This window comes from Micrasema longulum, unplaced genomic scaffold (genome assembly GCF_059751315.1).
Source record: "Micrasema longulum isolate JH-2025_06_02 unplaced genomic scaffold, ASM5975131v1 h1tg001246l, whole genome shotgun sequence".
NCBI lineage: Eukaryota > Metazoa > Arthropoda > Insecta > Trichoptera > Brachycentridae > Micrasema > Micrasema longulum.
The window spans coordinates 52,447-72,852 of NW_028278433.1; the positions used below are offsets into that span (position 1 = coordinate 52,447).

Genomic DNA, 20,406 nt, shown 5'->3' on the forward strand with positions numbered 1-20,406 from the left:
CTTCACAAACATCAACAGATGAAAGAATTGAAGGAATATAGATGTTCAAATATAGGCAAAATGGTGAATGTTACACAGTGTGTAAAGTGGCCACTTAAACCAGCCATTGACAGGTCATAAGCCCTGTAGATGCCTAGACTTCTATATTACCTTTTCTTAAATGTTCTTCATCTCTGTTGTAATATGTTGATATAAGCAGCTCCCCAGGGAGTTGAATCCAGTCCTTGTCTACAAAAGTTTGGACAAACTCAAAATATTGTTAAGAGGTATAAGAAAAAATATTAATGAACTTAATGAAAAGAAACAAAATAAAAACAGAATAAAAAAAAGTCAAATAAGCTAAACTGTGTGACAGAGAATTTTGTAAAAATAATGCTTTTAAAAATGTATTAATTAAATACATTTTATACATGAATTTAATTATAGATGAACAGTGTGTTGTTATTAATATTTAAAGCATTAACTGTGTAGTCAAACATTTTACTAAATGTTATTAAATATTTGTATAAAACCACTAACCGACTTTTCCATTCTACAAATAACAATATTGGTAAATTATCGCTTAGTAATAAAGATAAAAATAATTTATTAAATAATTCAGGTGTTAATTAATTAAAATGCGATTCTTGTCCTTTGTCCTTCAGTTTACGTTGGAAAAACGTCAAGAAATTTTGATATTCGTGTTAAAGAACATAATATGAGGTGTCTTCACAATAATAGTTTCTCTGAATTCGCAAATCACCTAATCAATTTAAATCATGACTTTAATAAAAATACAGGAGTTAAAATCTTGCATACAAATAATAAAGGATTAAAATGAAATAATATGGAAATATTTCACATGAGAAAACTTTAAAAAATAATGTTCCTTTAATCAATAATCGAACAAACTTTACATATAGTCCTTTATACGATGTTCCACTGTAATGGTCACCCTATTAAACCTATTAAGCTTACCCCCTCCCTCCATCCCTTCTACTGTTTTCATTAATTCTCAAATAACAGACGATTTTCATATTTAATACATATTTGTCCTAATCAGTGCATGTGCTTATTAAAATGCATGTCGTGTTGGTTTTATATTTTTGTGCAACAGTTATGGTGAAGGTGTATATTGGGTTTTGCATGTTGGTTTAATTGGTATCCTGACGAAGAGACAGGTACGTCTTGAAACCGGTAGACATAGAAAAGTCGGTAAGTTGTTATATACAAATATTCAATAACATTTAGAATGTTATTAACAACATTTTTTTGTGTTAAAGAAATTAACATCACTGCATATTGCATTAACATTTCATAGACTTAAATACAAAGAGTATTGTGATACACATAATTGGTACTGCTGAAATTGAGTAAAAAAACAACATTTTCTTGTGGTTCGCGGATGTTGATCTTATTCAACGATAGTGGACAGTCTAAAAGATTGTTTAAATAATGATAACTATTTTTTTTGTACATATAACAGAGTGGAAAAAATATGAATAATTTATGTTTAGAGTTTTGAAAAACGCCGCTTATTTACATTTTCAAGAAAGAGTTTGTGATTTCAGTGACCTTTCTTAAGAAGACTCGGCAGTAAAATAGAAACTAAGAAAATGCAAAGAAAAAGTTTGTTGCTTTAAGGGGTTACATAATTTCATTAAAAGTCCGCTGAAGTTTCCAGGAAGGAAGCGGATAACGTTACAAAATAATGAGTTTCGAACTTTCTAGAGCTTTTGAAGCAATTAATTATTTTTACAATTTGGCAGAACATAATATTGATTCAAAACCGTTTGCTGGAATAGATAAAATAATAAAATAAAAGTAAAATAACTCTGTTTTCAACCTTTTCTTTCTATGGACCGATTTCAAAGTTACATAAGCTTCTTTATCAAGGAATACTTAACTAATTAAATTTATTCCTTTGGATCTAAATTTGTTGCAACAGAGAGGGAGAACATTTTTGAGAAGGGAATATGGAAGTCTAGGCATTTGCAAGGCTTATGACCTGACGTTGGCTAGTTTAAGTGGTCGTTTTACACAAAACACTTAAACCAGCCAGCGACAGGTCATAAGCCCTATAAATGCCTAGACTTCCATATTTCCTTCTCAAAAATGTTTTCCTCTATGTTGCAACAAATTAAGATCGAAATTACTCTCTAGGGAGGAAATCCAGCCTCTCTGCAAACGTTTGGACGTGCTCAAACATAGAGAATCTACTAACTGGTAAAAGAGGTATTAAAGTTGGAAAATTGTTTTCAGGCGTTGCCTAGTAGGCGAATTGGTTCAGCCGGATGAATTTCACCCACATGATAAATGTTTCAGCTCTTTTACTTCACAAAAGTCAACAGATGGAAGAGTTGAGGAAATGAGGATGTTTAAATATAGCAGAATGGTGAATGTTACACAGTGTGTAAAGTGGCCACTTAAACCAACCAACGACACATCATAAGCCCTGTAAATGCCTTGACCTCCATATTCCCTTTTTAAAAATGTTTTCCCTATGTTGCAACGAATTATTCCCTTAGTCCACTCCTGTCTAGTTTTAAAGATCGTATCCATCTCACTCCACTCTTGCCGTCATTAAAAAAACAACATGACAAAAACAATTGACTTATTAACTCCGTTATATGCACTAATGTGATGTTAAGTTATCACTGTTAAACGAAAATAGGATAGAATTAAAAAATTAAGTATACCTTGAAAAATATGCTTGTGTAGCTTTGAAACCGGTCGGTAGAAAAAATAAAAAAGAAGTGATTAAAAACAGAGTTGTTTTATATTTATTTTATTATAATGAATAACCATAAAGTTCATCATCATTCCCTTTCCGCACCTAAAGGTGCACAGGGCACTACATTGGTACAACAATCGCAGCGTATCTTGATCATTTTTGTAACATGAAGGTAAGATAATCAATCTTACGCTTCAGGTACCAGTCTAGGGACTATAAAATATTCTAGTGTAAAAAACACCCTTCTAAATAAATACTTCATATCAACCATGTCGGGAATCGAACCGGAGACCTCTTGGATGGTAGGCAAACGCGCTGCCCATTAATTATACCACGCGGCCTACAGCAAAGTTAGTGCTTCAAATTTGAATTTTATTTTAGATAAAACAATTATTGAATTTCATTTTTAATAAAAAAATAATTAAAATTTTTATGAAGTTAAGTATGTTGCTGAGATAAAACTATTTTTTTATCGTTAACATTTTTCACCTTGACGGATGGCTTTTACACTATTTGTTTATAAATTTATATCATCATCATTATCATTTCCTTATCCGAGTACTGCATTGATGCACCAACATGCAGCCTATTTCGATCATCTGTTACATGAAAGTAAGGTCTATAATCAGTCTTCCAGTTCTTACATTCAACATTTCTCGTTGAGTCTGCAAACAATCGAATCTGGAACCTGCATGGTTGACGAATTCCTCAGCTACCACACTACAAAGCGGTGTTATTTACACTCGATTTCTTCCGGGATTTTTACCCGAGAGTAGTCATCGAGGAACAGAACCAGAATAGCAGATATCATGGATCGCGTAGCAAGACTGAAATGGCAATGGGCAGGACATGTTGCGAGACAAGACCCCACAAAATGAGACCTTGGAAGAATAAGAGAGGCGTCGAAAGACCTCAAAAAAGATGGTCCAACGACAAAGCCGCTGTGAGGGGTAAAAATTTGCTGCAAGCAGCAACCTACCGAAAGAAATAGAAGAGGCTTATATCCACCAGTGGAGGACAGAAGGCTGAAGAAAAAGAAGTCATTGAGTCGAAGACGCTCATCCAGAGTTCTGGTTCTATTTTACGCAGAGAATTGCATTCTTCATTCACCTCCAATTGCAATTTTCAGGCATATGTGGACCAGTTTTGAAGCCATGGTGAGGTAGTAACCGCGAAAGCGGTAAAAATAATAGTATTTTATCCAGATTTATAAACAAATATAAATACAACTGTTTTTGTTTAACCCTTTATAGGAAACTTAGAATAAAAAGGTGCATGCATGTACTGACCAGACTTAAGGTATTTATTTTCTAATATTTTGTATTAACGAAAAGTTTTATCATACTATGTCACAAGAGTATCGTAATATCATACACTGATAGATCAGCTTTTTTAAATGCAACTGGTCTATCTTAAAAAAAAAATGTTTTATTAGGTTTGCAACAAGTAAATCAAAACAAAACATTTGTGAAAAATTTCAACGCTTATCAGTTCATGGTTTACCTCTTCGTTCTAATTCTCAAAGTACTCTCTTAATACCCATCCACAATTCCTCTTTTTTCTCATAAAGTGTCCGTGCAGCTCGATTGTGGAATCGTCTCCCATCCACCATCACAGATGTTGCTACAGTATTTCTGTTTAAACCACGTCTGAAGAAACATCTTATTACTCTTCTTTAATATCTCCTCTTTCTTCTTTTTTCCTTTTTCCTATTGAGTAATAGTGTTGATTGATGGTAAATTATATACAAATCCAGTTATTTATATTTTTATACATCTTTAGCTTTTTTTTCCATTGAACATGTTTTGTAACTTGAATTACAAAAATGAAACTTTTATTCAATCGGTTGGTTGGAAGAAATTGCCATTTGGCAATAAGCCCCTCAATGCAAATTAACATTATGTACAAAAAGTTAAATAAAGGGTTACGTAAATAATTATTCTAAATCACTAAGCTTAAAGAGTCCCAATTTCAAAAGATACTGCCATTTGCTATATCTCTTTTCGATTATTAATATTATTTTTTATTGTAAATTTCTCACTAAACATTATTTTTCTATTTGTATTCTAAAATGTAAAAAATAATCAGCTTTTCAAAGAAAAGGTCTTAAAAAATTTTTTTTAGTGTTTTCAGAAAACATACATGGGACATTGAAATTTATAGCAACAGAGAAGGAAAACATTTGAGACAAAGGAATACGGAAATCTAGGCATTTATAGGGCTTATGACCTGTCATTAGCTGGTTTACACTTTATAACCTGTGTAACATTCTCCATCTGAAACATTTCCTCGATTCTATTTGTTGACTTTGGAAAAATAAAATAGCTAAAACCTATATTGATGCGGCTGATATAATAAATATTTACCGTTTTTAATTTATGATTATACAAAAAATACAATCATGCCTATATCATTTATGATGAATCAAACTGTTGAACTTAAATGAAATAAAAAGTGAATTTTAGGCCAGATCGGAAGAATTTATTATAACCTATTGTTGTGTTCTATAAACAGTATTCACTATAACCCACAATATCACATTACCTCACACAATATACACCTACACGTCATAATCACAATAATTATGCATCAACTTATTCATTCATAATTATAAAATAACATACACTTTCATTTGATCAATAAAATTGTTTAGTTTAATCCAATAAAATGACAAGAGAGAATTTCAAACGAACAAAAATATAATAAGATAAATAAAACACCATGTTAAATTTATATTTGAAGTACTAATTTTATGGTTATTCGTTACATATTTTAAAATCTTTGGTTTCTAAACACTTAATCTATAATATTATTTAAAACATTTCAGATTGTAAGTGAAAATTCTTGATGGAAGTTCATTGCAATTTATTATGGAAATGAAAGAGAAGTGATTCTTAAATCCACAAATTTGAAATATCCAGTGACTGGTTTCATCGCTTTTGCGTCATCCTTGACGATAGATGACTTGCCCAATCTCGAAGATGTCGCGAAAGCAATGAAATCAGTCACTGGATATTCCAAATTTGTGGATTAAATTATCACTCGTCTTTTATTTCTATAATCAATTATTATCTTTATTTAGAAATGTTATGTTTCTTTTTAACTTTTTGTATTATACGTTTACTAAATTGTTTAGTTTTAAATATTCTATTATTTCATACTATGTACTACATGATTATTGTGCACTGCTGTGATTATTTCTGTAAATTATTATTTTTTTGTAAAAGGTTCTTTGAACCGTTGATGTATAAATAAATAAAAAATATTATTCTTTCAGAGGCCGTGCAGGTCCATATGTCGAGCGCAAATAATGCAAAGGGTCCATTTTTTATACGATTTCTTCCAGCACAAACTTTATTTGCTTATACGGGGCGTATTGCTATCTCAATAATTTAATCCCGCAGGCTACAAAAGTAAGAACCGATATTCATATAACTGTTCAAATCAAAAAAGTTGAGACAATAGAATATTTTGAAAGATGTGTTAACCCTCTCTACTTATTACCGTGTGTTTCACGTGTGTGTGTGGTCTACGATCGACGGGGCGTGCAGAGTAATAATAATAATTATTTTATTACTTGCCTGTCAGTTAAATTTAAGAGATAATATATTATTTTTACCATAAAAAATTGGCCTCTAATTATTTTTTAAAGACAATATTTTCAACCACAAAATATTATTATACTACGATACTCTTGTGACATATGATAAAACTTTTCGTTAATACGAAATATTAGAAAATAAATACCTTAAGTCAGGTCAGTATATGCATGCACCTTTTTATCCTAAGTTTCCTATAAACAAAAAAAAAGATACATAGTGTCCTGACGAAGAGACAGGTACGTCGTGAAACCATTAGGCAAAAAAAGTCGATAAATAAATACAAACATGTATTTGCTAACATTCATATTTTACTAAATAAAATAAATAAGTTCGAACAGATCAGAACGGTGATCAACGGATTATATTATTTAAATAATTACCCGTGATCGAACACGATGCAAAAAGCTTCGATATTTTACGCCCACAATATAAAGTAAATGATAATGGTCAGCTGTATGAAGCGATGTACATTAATGTCACATTATACCTAGTTACTATGTAAATATAAATGTATAACTGTAAATGTACGTAGGTTTTCAGAATTTATCGATGGAGTCACCTTGTTGCGTGACGAAACAAGTAGGTAAGAGATCCCGGGAAACTCTACATAAAAATACAGTTTCCCCCTTTAAACTAATATTATAAATGCGAACGTATGTTTGTTTGCTTTTTGTGTGTCCTTAACGATTCGACGGAGCGACCAAACTACTTGATTTTTTGCACAAGGTTAGCCGGAGAAATGAGAAGTAAAAAAGACTACGTACTATAAAACACACTTGAACAATAATGAAATATAGTAACCATAGAATTGAGAATAGTCCAGAAGGAGCGTAGAATCATATTTGAATACATCGGACTGTGCCCAAAAATCCCCCCACTTCGCCCCATTTTCGCCGCGCGCATGCGTGAATTCGCCGCGTAATGTTGGCAGATCCCGAAAAATATAATCATAGCACAAATGTTAGATAATTATATTTTAGAAAAAAGCAATTTGTTAATTTCTCTATGATTTTATTGTACACGCGGAAACATTGATTGAAACAACAGAGTAGATAATTAAACGGTCATTTAATTAGAGTAATTTAATTAATGAACTTTGAACTTAAAAAATACAACCAATTTTATTTTATATAAAATAGATATTTTTATGCCAAGCTAAATAATATTTTATGTTTTAAAGATAATGTCGGTTAAATGTCCACCGCAGCGTTGTTTAATCCGAGTGGTCCAATTTTCGTCAGTTCTCTCATTAGATGGGCAAAGTAGCGTACACAATTTGAATACCCAGGCAACACTAACAAATTGTCCATTTCGTTTTTTTCTACAATCTGACTGATGGAAAAATAATTAAATTTTTATGTAATGCATTTGCTACTTAAGCATGAAATGTGATCCCATCCTGGTTTTTTTTAATCCCAGCAGTATTTTTACACTTCAAAACAACACAACACGGCATAGTTGAATCCAAATCGGGAGTTGCGTAGTAAGCGACGTCTTCAAAGAAACTAATGGGTCAAAACGTAAGACTACTCCGTTAAGAGTAGTTTAGTCGCCTTCTGTTTGTTGCGATTTCTGGATTATTCTTAATTCTATGATAGTAACACTGGGCAACATTGTTTGAAAGTAAGTAAGGTGGGATGTCAAAAAGAATTCATTTGAAATTAGTTCTTTAAATATCTATTATTATTTTTTTATTTTATTTTATTTTATTAAAATAAACGGCACTTAGTGCCTTTTACATATAAGTTGCATATAGTAAAATACATACATGTAAGTGAAATAAGTCAAATATAGTATTTAAAATAAATTATTACCAAACGGTTATTTACAAATTAAGGAGTCAAAAAAAAAAGATACAAGGTTTAAAAATAATATTACTAGTTGTAAAAATACTTGAAAAATTAAATATATGGTGATAAAAATATTTTGAACATGTAAAAAAAAGAAGAAAAAAGTAAGAAAACAACACACATTAATTTTTTAAAAATTAAAACAATTTCGAATAACACTAAACGAAGATTTTTCTTTTTTAAATTACATGTATTATTATTTTAATCTACTACTTAGGTAACTATTATAAATATACACATAAATACATACTGTTAACAAAAAAAACTTAAGAAAAATATTTTGTACTTTTAAATAAAATCAAGAAAAGAAATGAAAAAAAAAAAACATTAATAAAGTTGAAACAATAAAAAACTTGCCTTATCTATGATTATTTTGGTTTATTTTTCGTTTTGGTTTTTTAGTAGGGCCTTAGATTGTTGCATCAGGAAAATTCTTATCGCTAAACGACAAAACTAATTAAATTAAATCGGCTTGTGGTCCCGTGGCTAGTGTTGCGGACTCACGGATCACGGCGGCCTCCGTGGTGTAGTGGTCAAGACGCTTGACTCACACACGGAAGGTTCCGGGTTCGATTCCCGGTGAGAACACTAAAATTAAAATGTGATTTTTCTCAAGCCTGGGTGCTCTGTGATGTAATTCACCACTGTAATTAGGCCTCCTGGCCTGTTGTGGTGCAAAAAAAAAATGTAAAAAAAAAAAAAAAATCAGAGGCCCCAGGTTCGAATTCCACTCTACCTCAACTTGATTTCCATTTTCTAAAAGTGAGTTATTTACAACTCGTTGAAAATGGCCAGCAAAATGGAAATGTTAGGGTAAATTATAAGAAAGCTAATTTTTTTTTTTTTTTTTAACATACCTAAGTTATTTCTTTGTGGGCGAAGCCAAAAGCTAGGATAATTTTAAAAAGATAAAAAATTATTCTTCCAGTGTTTGATTTTGTTTTGATGTTTAACATTTTGGACATCATATTCAATATATTGTTCTATCTCATGCCAATATAATATATAATGCTTTCGTATTATTACTTTTGATGTTTTGTTTCATCGTCGGAAAAACAAGTTCATTTTTACGTTTAGATTAAGCGTATGATTGACACTCCCACGTTTGAATTAATAGTTTGAATTCAGCTAAAATATTTTTAGCTTTCAATTTCCGATTACAAAGCTGGGGAGCTTAGAAGTGGGCGTGAGTAATTATATTAGTCAGGTACGGCCATCTTGGGACTCGAAGCCCCGAGGAAATATTCTGTAGAAGAAAGAAGAAATAAATGTCTTCACTTCAATCTATTTACAGTCCCATCACGTATTTAGAGATATTGATTTTATCGTCTGATGAGTTTTCTGCACAAAGAATGCTTGTCATTTTTATGATCACCGTTATTAAGGTACCTAATATTTTCCGCGATTTTCCCTCATTTATTTTATTTTACTTTTGTATTATGCTTTTTACGTGGTAATGGAAAAAAATGAAACATAGGTTCTAGTTTATTTTATTTATTTAACGTTTTGTACATTGGCGGACTTATTGCCAAATGGCAATTTCTTCCAACCAACCAATAAAATAATAGTTTAATTTTTATAATTCAAACATATTCAATAGAAAATAAATATTAAAAAGCTAAAGTATAAAAATATCAATAAATTTATTTGTGTGTAAATTACCTTAAATCAATACCATTACTCAATGGAAAAAAGGAGAAAAGAGGAAAAGGGGAGTGATTAAGGAAGAAAAAGGAGATGTCTCTTCAGGCGTGATTTAAACAGAGATACTGTAGTAAGTCAAAGGTTAGATGATCATCTTACGCTTCAGATCAGTCCAGGAACTATGAAATATTCTAGCGTAAAACACCTATTTAATAAATATTCATGTCGACCCCATCGGAAATCGAACCCGAGACGTCTTGCATAGTGGCCAACGCGCTGATCGTGATAGTATTACTGTCCCGTTTCGGAATGCTTTGTTTTTTTCATATATTTTACCTTTCCGTATTACCATATTTATAATTTATACAGTTTTTTAGATTTATTTTTCTTTGACTTTTAATTGATAAATATTATTTACCCAGGATTTATTTTTGTTTTCTTTTATCAAATTAGTTTGGTGAATAGCAGATTACAAGCAATTATCTATTATACGAGTACATTATACAAAGCTGAAATTTACTGAACCAGTTATCTTTATAAACATTAAAAGTTAAATTTCAGCACCTTTTAGAAATACATCATTTAAAAAAATTAAAACATTCTATAATATTCAAAAGCTCCATATTGAAATAAAAGCAGAGGGTTTTGTACACATGCTTGCATACATTATTCACCTAAATTGTTTTATAAATTTTAAAATATTTATTTTACTTATTTTTCCAATTTTCACGGTATATGTATGTTTAACATATATTTTTTGGACTTAATATTGTATTTCGCACATCAATAAGATATACAAGAAAAAAAAACTTATAGTAAGAGAATATGGAAAATCAACCTAAATTTACAAAATAAAGATAACTGTCAAGAAAAAAAGGGAAAAAAGATTTTTTTATTATACGGTCGTATAATAATTGTAAAAGATATAAAAAATACGCTCTGTAATAAACGGTTTTAACATAAAATATTTAGTTCTTACTGAGAACTTAGTAATTTTGAATTTTTTTTGTAATAAAAAAAAATATTTGCGTTCTTATGATTTACCGAAATATTTCATTTTGAGGGCTATTTTCAACGAGTTGTAAATAACTCACTATTTGAAAATGGGAATCAAGTTGGGGTAGAGTGGAATTCGAACCACGGACCTTTGAGCTATGATTCTACTAGCCACGGGACCACAACCCGATTCAAAATTATTGATTATATTCTAGAGTAGCACAGAAATGTTTTGTCAGTAAGTGTTAATATGTTTGAAATTGCATCTGAAATACGTCTCGTAAATCTGAGTGTTTATAGCCTAGAGCACGTAGCCGATTCAGTATTGAGTTGTTAGTATAAATAATTATTGTAATTAAAATAATATAATAATCGTGATAAAATCAGTGTTCATTATTTTTGCAGACGTAGTATTTTACAGTTAAAAAAGGTTGGCGTAAAAACATTGCATAACTGTTTATGAATAATGTTTATGAATAATCGCAATAAAAGCTTTTAAACGTTGTAAAAAAAGCTGCTATTATTCCACATATTTAAAAAAAACTATATCTTAAAATAGTTAAATATAAAAATACACGTTATAAGGAGTAGTTTTTTTATACCATGTGGCTAAATTTATGTTCATAAAATCTTTGATTTATTCATAAAATGAGCCCATTAATCAAAATGTATCCGCGCTATTTCGTTAGATCCGGATACCTCTTGGTAGGATTCGCGTTAAACTTTAATTTACTGTATCATATAAATCCCAGACGAAAAAAATAGATTATCACCAATGTGTTTGACATCCGTTAATTTTTATCGAGCAAGGACAAAACCGGTGTAGGTCGAAAATACGAAGGCGTGCCTGTTGCTCGTACAGAGATGAAGACCAAAATTGGACTTAGGAAAGATATATAAACGGGATCCTGACTCCTGGACTAACATTCGAGATAGTTTCAGTCGACACGAAGGATTCGAAATGGCTTTCAAGGTAGATTGTGAATAATTTCTCTTAACATCGATTCTGTGGAAAGTGAGTTTATTGTGTGTACCGCATAACCAACCGAACAGAAATATAAAATCAATAATTCGAACGATTTTTGTTTATTCGTAAAAGTGACTTATTCAGTATTTATGTCTACTGTTATTTCAATCGTTTCTCTTCATAAAGAAAAATCGACTTTGTTTTCCCTCATTTAAAGACGAACTGTAGTGTTTTTGTTGTAAATTTGATACTATTCTATTTTTAAATTCGCGTTTTTTTACGCCAATTTTTTTCACATGTCTTGTGTCATCATTTCGCGCCAACCTTTTTTTTCAAGTTATACGAAATATGAGTTTTTTTCTACTGCGGTTAAACAAGCGTTTTTGATTGGCGAACTATTTTGTGAATGATGGCAACATAGGTGCGTGTATTAAATGTGTTCAATTTTAACAATTGTTTTTTTCGTAAATTCAAAAAGATAAATATTTGCATTATTGTTATGTAAAAAGAAACTGATAACATTACATGTTCGCCAAAATAAACTGTAGGGTTTTTTTTTTCCATAGTACTTTTTTTGTAATTATTTATTTTTTTTGAAGCTCGAGAAATTCAGATTAACACAGATAGTTAAAGACATAAAATTTCCATTATTTTACATTTCAAATATGTCCCTACAACAACTATCAAATAAATACGAGTAACATAGATTTTTCTTAATCTTTTGTAAAATAATTCAATAAATACACGCGATAACTTAATATGTATTAAAAATAAACAAATACATGTTTCCTATAAATATTAAATATCGATTGTTTGTTTAAGCGTGATACAATCAATTAAGCAAACATTTGTTGAACTGAGTTTGTTTTTATTGTGTTCGAAATAATGAAAGTTCACATTTATTTTTTTAAATTATATGTAACAAATGTTTTCCATGACTAGCCGTTACTTAGCACATTCTGTCGGTCAATTTTTCGGCCCTTTTCCAACATATCCAGCGTTGTTTCTTAATGTGTGTGGTATAACACACACCATTTTTATGGGCAATATATCACTTTTCAATACTTTCATTATATATATACCACGGATGCATACAATAATATTGTCGCTAAACTTGTCACGCAGCAAATTTATGGTTTCACGAAGAGCCTTATGCGTTTGGCAAACTAAACACTGATTTTGAAAGTAAATTTCCACAATTTGTAGGCGTTGCTCGAGTCTTAACTGACATATACAATAATATTGTCACCAAACTTGTCACGCAGCAAATTTATAGTTTCAAAAAGAGCTTTATGCGTTTGTCAAACTGAACACTGATTTTTAAAGAACATTATCGAAATTCGTAAGCGTTGTTCTAGTCTAAGGTGTTTGATTATAATTAATTTGGGCACGGCGTATTTAAAGCTTCAACATGGGGGTGTTCTCGAAAAAGTTATATAATAAGCTCTATGGGAAACTCTGTGTGCCCAGGAGAAGGAAAAATAGAGTTATGTGTATAAAATAGAACCAGAAGCCTGGACGAGTATTTTCGATTCGATTACTGCTCTCAGGTTAAAATCCTGAATAAGATAATCGAGTGGAAACAAGACCACCACGTTCTTTTACCATTCTCGAGGTGTGAGGTGTGTTCGATTCCTAGTATAAAATATTAGAAGTGAACTATTGTTTTTAAGGTTTGCTTAAACTGCAATATTTAATTGTTCACGGACTGGCACCTATAGCGTAAACTGATCACCTTACCTGCTTGTAACAGATTATCAAAATGCGCTACATTTGGTTTTCAAATTCAGTGCCCTATGCACCCCTAGGTGCTGAAAGGGGAATGATGACGATGAGAACTTAGTGTTCCCATTGATCTTTATTTTTTAAGTATCTCATATTTATAAGGTAAAGTTCAAAAAAAATAATTGGTATCTAGTATAAACTAATTTTCGATGGAGGGGGCTTTGAACCGCCAAATCTCCCCTTTATATTCCTCCTTGAATTTGAGTAATGTTATGGAGCACAAATAAAAAAAAAATACTGTCATCATTAATTTGACAAGACCTATCGAATGTTCTATCTCTAAAAAAGCATCCTTTATATAATGCCTATTTGTGGAATAAAGGTTGTTCACACGTTCAATTTATGCTACGAAAGTTCATGTTCAAAGTTAGCTAAAGTTGTGCACCAACTGTCGGGGGATTGTATGAAAACATATTAATATTAAATATGTTTTGAAAAGGTCACCGTTAAAAATATAAATGTATCTTTATATTAGCTGTTATAAATTAATATTAATCATTAATGTTTTGAGTATGTCCAAACGTTTTCAGAATAATTCAAATCACGACTCCGTAAAACAGGTAAAACAGTCAATTTTTCATTCATATTTATTGATACAGTCCATTTATAAAATAAGCTTCAATAATTATAGTGGATAGTGGATATGTTAATAAAATTAATTAATCAAGAATTTATTATTTTTAATTATGATTATGATGTAACGAATCTTTAAACAAAATTATACTAGAAGGTAATGTGATTAGACTTTTTACACTTCAGATTCCAGTCAAGACGTCCAGAGAATACGAAATATTGCAGTGTAAAAACACCCTATTAAATAAATATTTCAGGTCAACCACGTCGAGAATCGAAATTAGGACCTCTTGCATTGTAGGCCTTTGCGCTAAACACTAAACAATAAAGGGGCCCCTATAACTCATAGTAGGTACGCATTTTGATTGTTTTACTCAATAAATAACTCGTTCATAAATTTAGTAGAACAAAGGGTCGAAATGTGCACGATTATCTTCATTGGTATAACATAACATCACTATTTATGTTCGAAAAGTATCTTCGTCGGAAATCTGTTATTTAACATTTAAAAAAAAAAAAAATTAAACATATTCTTTTATTCATACATAAAACTTAGTTTTATTTTGTAGATAAAATTTAACATGTCATTAGAATACGAACCCTGGGCTCCGATTACCGCGAGGGATTTTTGCGGTTTGAAGAAGATATATGTTATGGAGGAGACTTGGGCCTCGATTACAATAGGAAGTTTATAAAGTTATCTTTAAAGTTTAGTTCGGGTTGTGGTCCTGTGGCTAGTGTCTCGGACTCACGGACCAAAGGTCCGTGGTTCGAATCCCACTCTACCCCAACTCGATTCCATTTTCTAATAGTGAGTTATTTACAACTCGTTGAAAATGGCCCTCAAAATGAAATATTTGGGTAAATCATAAGAACGCAAATATTTCTTTTTTCTTTTTAAAAAAAATAAAAAAGTGATTCTAAATGAAAATATGAAATTAATTATTCATACATGGCATTTTTATATTTTTTTATTGAAAAATTCAATTTTTACGTTTATTTCCTATGCAAATTTTACAAAACTTGGTTTGCGGAAACTTTACACTTTATTGATTGTAACAAATACCATAACACTATAATCGAGGTTATTTTCACAACATTTTGTGTACAAAACATAAAATAACATACTTATCTTATTTTTTGTTTCGTACACCATTTTGTGAAATGGACCTAATTTACATTGTCATGGCATTTGTTAACTAAAGTAAAAATGGCATTTTTCAATTAAAAATTATAAAAGCGTTATCTATGAATAATTAGTTTTATATTTGCCTTTAGAATCACCTTAACTACTGTTCATTAAATAATATCGAGTTTTCTGGCCAAAAATGCGTATATTTGTGTAAAATTTTTAAGTTTCTTCGTCATTTACCTAAAATTTATTAAAGATGTTTTAAAAATAATTATCTGAATATTTACTTTTTCATACGGGAAATTCGCTACATAGACAAATGAAGATAATTCTGTTTGACATTGGAATACGGGCTTAAGTAAATGTGTAGCTACAGTATAAAGAAATTGAAGCACCAGTGTTGAATAAATAACGAGGCAGCCTCGCTAGTTCCTCTTAAATTCGCCTGCATAGAAAATCGAGTAGGTACCTACACTTGTATAATTAAATCGGCCATTAAAACTCTCAAGAATGTTTTTTTAAACACGTTTTTAAATAAGGTTTATATTTTTTAAATATTTCGTCGTATGGCATCGGGTTCGGTGACAGAATTCTCGAGCCCCTGGACAACGAGGGATACGGACCTCTTTACCCCCACTATTCGCAATATTTATTGAGATTTTTTTTACACAATAGGGAAATATAACTTTTTTTTACATGTTTAAATTAATAAAGGTCTATGAAATACTGTCCATTAAAAATTTTTTTTGTTAATTATTAGAAGCGTAAAAAATACTTTTAAATTTGTAATTTTGAATTCCCGCAAAAACGGTCATTCCATTGGCCACGCCCCTAATACGTCACGATTCATGTTTATTTGTTCCTGGCCATTGAACTTTGTTTAGAATAATATCGCAAACCTTGACGCCACGACAACCAAGGCCAAACTCGTCACATTTTTCTAGAAACGTATTTTATTAAATTTCTTTTTTACATTTATGTATGAAAACAATTCTCCAGAATATCCATATTGATTTTGAAAATACAATGAATTATTCTATTTCCATTTTATATATTTTTATCGGTATTCGTAGTTTTATTATTATTAAGTGATATTTCCCTATTTCCGCATAAATATTCTCGTAGCTCCAGGTGTAGTAAGAAAAAAACCGCGGGAGATTCAAAACTAATAGTATTTAAAAAAAGTTTCCGGAGCCTGGTTGTTGAAAGGTCCGGAAACAGCTAATCCTATGGTCCCGTGGATAAATTCGTGGAATCACGGATCAGGGTACGAAAACTTGATTCCCATTTCCTTACAGTGAGTTATTTACAACACGTTTAAAATGGCCCCCCAAAATTGAAATATTCGGGTAAATAACAGGAACAGTTATATTTCATTTTTCAAAAATTGAGAAGATTTAAGATCTCGACTTATTTAACGACTCAGCTCTCCGCTGCAAACGGAAGCTGAGTCTCATTTACAAAAATAATACTTAGCCTTTCATATTTAGCCACTATTAATAATATTTAGGCTTTCAGAAAAAAAATGGATATAAAACAAACACTACATTTTACACAAATCACTTCTTAAACCATACTCCTTATTCAAAACTATGAAGATACCAACACAAATGGAGTCACGTGTTATACATATTCTCGTCACATCAAACAACAAATTGTCCTTTTCAGAAATTGTATTATATATTGAGTTGAGTACATAATTGGTGATGTGTTAGGTTTATGTTTTTTTAGTACTGTGTGCACACCAATAAACTTAAATAAATAAATAAAAATATACTGCAGACTTCAAGTTTAGACTCTTTATGTCTTTATGTTTTAGCTTCAGCCCTCGGAATTCCCACTCAAATGACAATTTTAAAATATACAACTTACCTTAAAGTTTTTAGGACTTCTTATTGATTTTTGTATGTTTAATTTTTCAGTTTTTAATGCTGGTAGCTTTGGTTGGCTGCGTGAGGGCGAGCGTTGTGCCCCTCCACGCGGCGCCCCTATCAGCAGTCAAAGCAGATTTCGATTCCAACCCTCAATACGCCTTCGCCTACGATGTCCAGGACACCAACACTGGTGACTTCAAGAGTCAGTACGAGACCCGCTCGGGAGACGTCGTGAAGGGATCTTACTCCTTGGTAGACCCTGACGGCACAAAAAGGACTGTAGATTACACTGCTGATGACGTGAATGGATTCAACGCTGTCGTGAAGAAGGAACCGATCGCTAGTGTGGCGATTTCTTCTCCAGTCGTTGCTGCTACCGTCCCCCTTGCCGTCTCCACACCCGTAGCTGCATCACATGGAGTAGGCGTACTTGCCACACCCTCAGTTTCCCATGTTGAAACCGCCGACGTGGCTCCTCTTAAATACGTAGACGCGCCATCAGTATCTTACCAAAATGGCGCCTTAGCTGTTTCCGGGCCTAACTCGGCATACGCCACTGGTCCCGTAGCACAATACGCTAGCCCAGTGACGTCTTACGCTGGACAACTTGCGTCTTACGCTGGTCCAGTCACGTCATACGCTGGCCCAGTCGCGTCTTACGCTGGCCCAGTTGCGTCTTACGCAAGCCCAGTTGCGTCTTACGCTAGCCCAGTTGCGTCTTACGCTAGCCCAGTTGCGTCTTTTGCCCCGGTTCCGTCATACGCCCCGATCGCTGCGTATTCTTCTCCAGTAGCTTCCTACTCTCCCTATCCTCTGACTTACACTTCTTACCCCAACAATGTTCCTGCCTACCAATCTCCCGTCGCTTACTCCGCTCCTTACATCACATCCTATGTTAAGAATGCCCCAATCTCCTACGCTGCAACCAGCTCGTATTCTGCCCCCCTGGTAACTAAGGTAGCTGCTGCCCCTCTGCAATACACAACCTTCCAAGTCCCCAATGTCTACTCTTCCCCGGTTGTTCAGTGGTAATCTAGATCAGTATATTAATTTATTTGATTATTATAACTCGATGTGGTCTTGTAATATCTAATTTAGACAAATAAAAAAGGTAAACACCTATTTATGTGACTTTAATTTATCTATGTACCAATGTAATAAATGAATCCTCTATTTCCAAAACCCAGTATCTTCCTATGGCGACCATAGGAATAAAGCGGGGTTCGGAAATACACTACTCAAATGCAAAATATAAATTATTGTAAAAAAACAGTAAAAATTTAGCTTTGGAAATTTAAAAAAAAATTCTGGTATATTACTTCTCAGAATAATAAAATATCCCAGAGTGGAGAATGCAACAATTTGTAAAACTTAAAATATTACAGAGTTACATTTTATACAGCTAATATAAAATGTGTAGTAAATAATTACATGGGTTAAAATAAAAGCGCTAATTAACACAAGGATGATATTTATTATGGAACATATATTTTTTACATTATAAATGGTATCAAAAAAGCTCAATTATTATCAATCCTATAATGTGGTGTAACATCTATGCTATCCTAATTTATTTTTTCAAATAAAAGTATTAGGCTCAGCGGAAAATGGTATACCTCAACTATTATAAATAGAGAAATTATAAAATAGAATTATTCATTATAAAACATAATAGATTAGGAAAGTCTAAATTTTTAAGACCATTTGAGTGTGGCATGAAGTTTCATCGCATTAAAAAATGAAAAATCTTCAAATAAATCGCTCTCTAGGGGGGTAGAGAAGATTCATAATATCGCCACAGGGTTGAGTTTGACTTGGTTCAGAATAACACCCAAGATAAGAAACCAATGAACTGAGTATTGTATAAATCAGCTTTTCACTGTGTGTTTCTCAAAAACAAATCTACAAGAAATTGAAGGAAAATGTAGTATACTATTTAATTATTCAGTTTTACATACGATATTAGATTTAATTGCTGTCGAATCAAAAATTGGATTATGAAAATGTTTATAAAAGTTTTACTACTACTACAAGCATGCAAAAATGATTCACTACCTCCCATGATGCAAAATACAAACACCAGAGTTACTAGACATTCAACCCTGATGCGGCAAAAGCAATTAAAAATCGGCATAACTTTCGGTCAAAGACATTAGGTCTAATTCTCCATAAAACTGAATAAAATTGCATACAATAAATGTGTTATGTCCACATATTATGCATATGTATATTCAATTTTGAAATTTGGTATAATTTTTTGGGGGAAACTCTACTAATGTGCAGGAGGTTTTTAAAATTAAAAAAAAAAGATGTGTAAGGAAAATGGTAAATGCCGATTACCTGGCAACATCCAAGCCAATTTTTATTCAATTAAATTTACTAACAATAACGGGTATTTATATAATTATTGTTAAATTAAGACTTGAATATTTTAGTACACTGGAAAAAAGAAACTTACATAACACCAGGAATAAAAGTAAATTAAAAATTCCATTGGCGAAACAATCGTTTATACAAAGAGGACCCATAAGCATTGTAGTAAAAATTTGTAATTAGCTTCCCAAAATAATTAAGGATATAAACTTTATTAAAAAATTTGCAAGAGTGTTAAAAATGTTTCTAATAAATACATGTTTCTATAGTATAAATAAATATTTGGAAGATTCAATCGAAAAAAATTAAATGATATTAACATATTACAACAGAGATGAAGAACATTTTAGAGAAGGTAATATTGAAGTCTAGGCATCTACAGCTCTTTGACTTCACAAACATCAATAGATGAAAGGATTGGAGGAATATAAATGTTCAAATATGGGCAGAATGGTGAATGTTACAAATTGTGTAAAATGGTCACTTAAACCAGCCAATGACAGGTCATAAGCCCTGTAGATGCCTAGACTTCTATATTACCTTCTCTAAAATGTTCTTCACCTCTGTTGTAATGTGTTAATATTAACAGCTCCCCGGGAGTTGAATCCAGCCCTTGTCTACAAAAATTTGGACAAACTCAAAATATTGTTGATAAATTAAAATGCATTAAATGTAAATAATGTAAGCAATACACACCATAACTAATATGTTTTTACTGTTTGTGTTTTCTTAACTATTTATTTATTTGTTTTTCATTTTTCAAAATTTATTTTTTCTTATTGTATTTTTTATTTTTGTATTTTCACGTTGTATACTTATATTATGGTTAATAACCTTAATTATCATTATAAATTGTAAATAAATTATCATTATAAATTGTACAAGCTACTTCCATTG

General features: G+C 31.4%; 1 protein-coding gene across 1 annotated transcript; it reads left to right on the top strand.

The window, feature by feature from the left end:
- Window positions 1-11,680: 11,680 nt before the first annotated feature.
- Window positions 11,681-18,258, top strand: LOC148276284 (uncharacterized). Its single transcript, XM_088234486.1, has 2 exons — window positions 11,681-11,778; window positions 17,185-18,258. The coding sequence occupies exons 1-2, from the start codon at window positions 11,767-11,769 to the stop codon at window positions 18,166-18,168; spliced, it is 996 nt and encodes a 331-aa protein (XP_088090612.1). The 5' UTR covers window positions 11,681-11,766; the 3' UTR covers window positions 18,169-18,258.
- The last annotated feature ends 2,148 nt before the right edge of the window (window positions 18,259-20,406 follow it).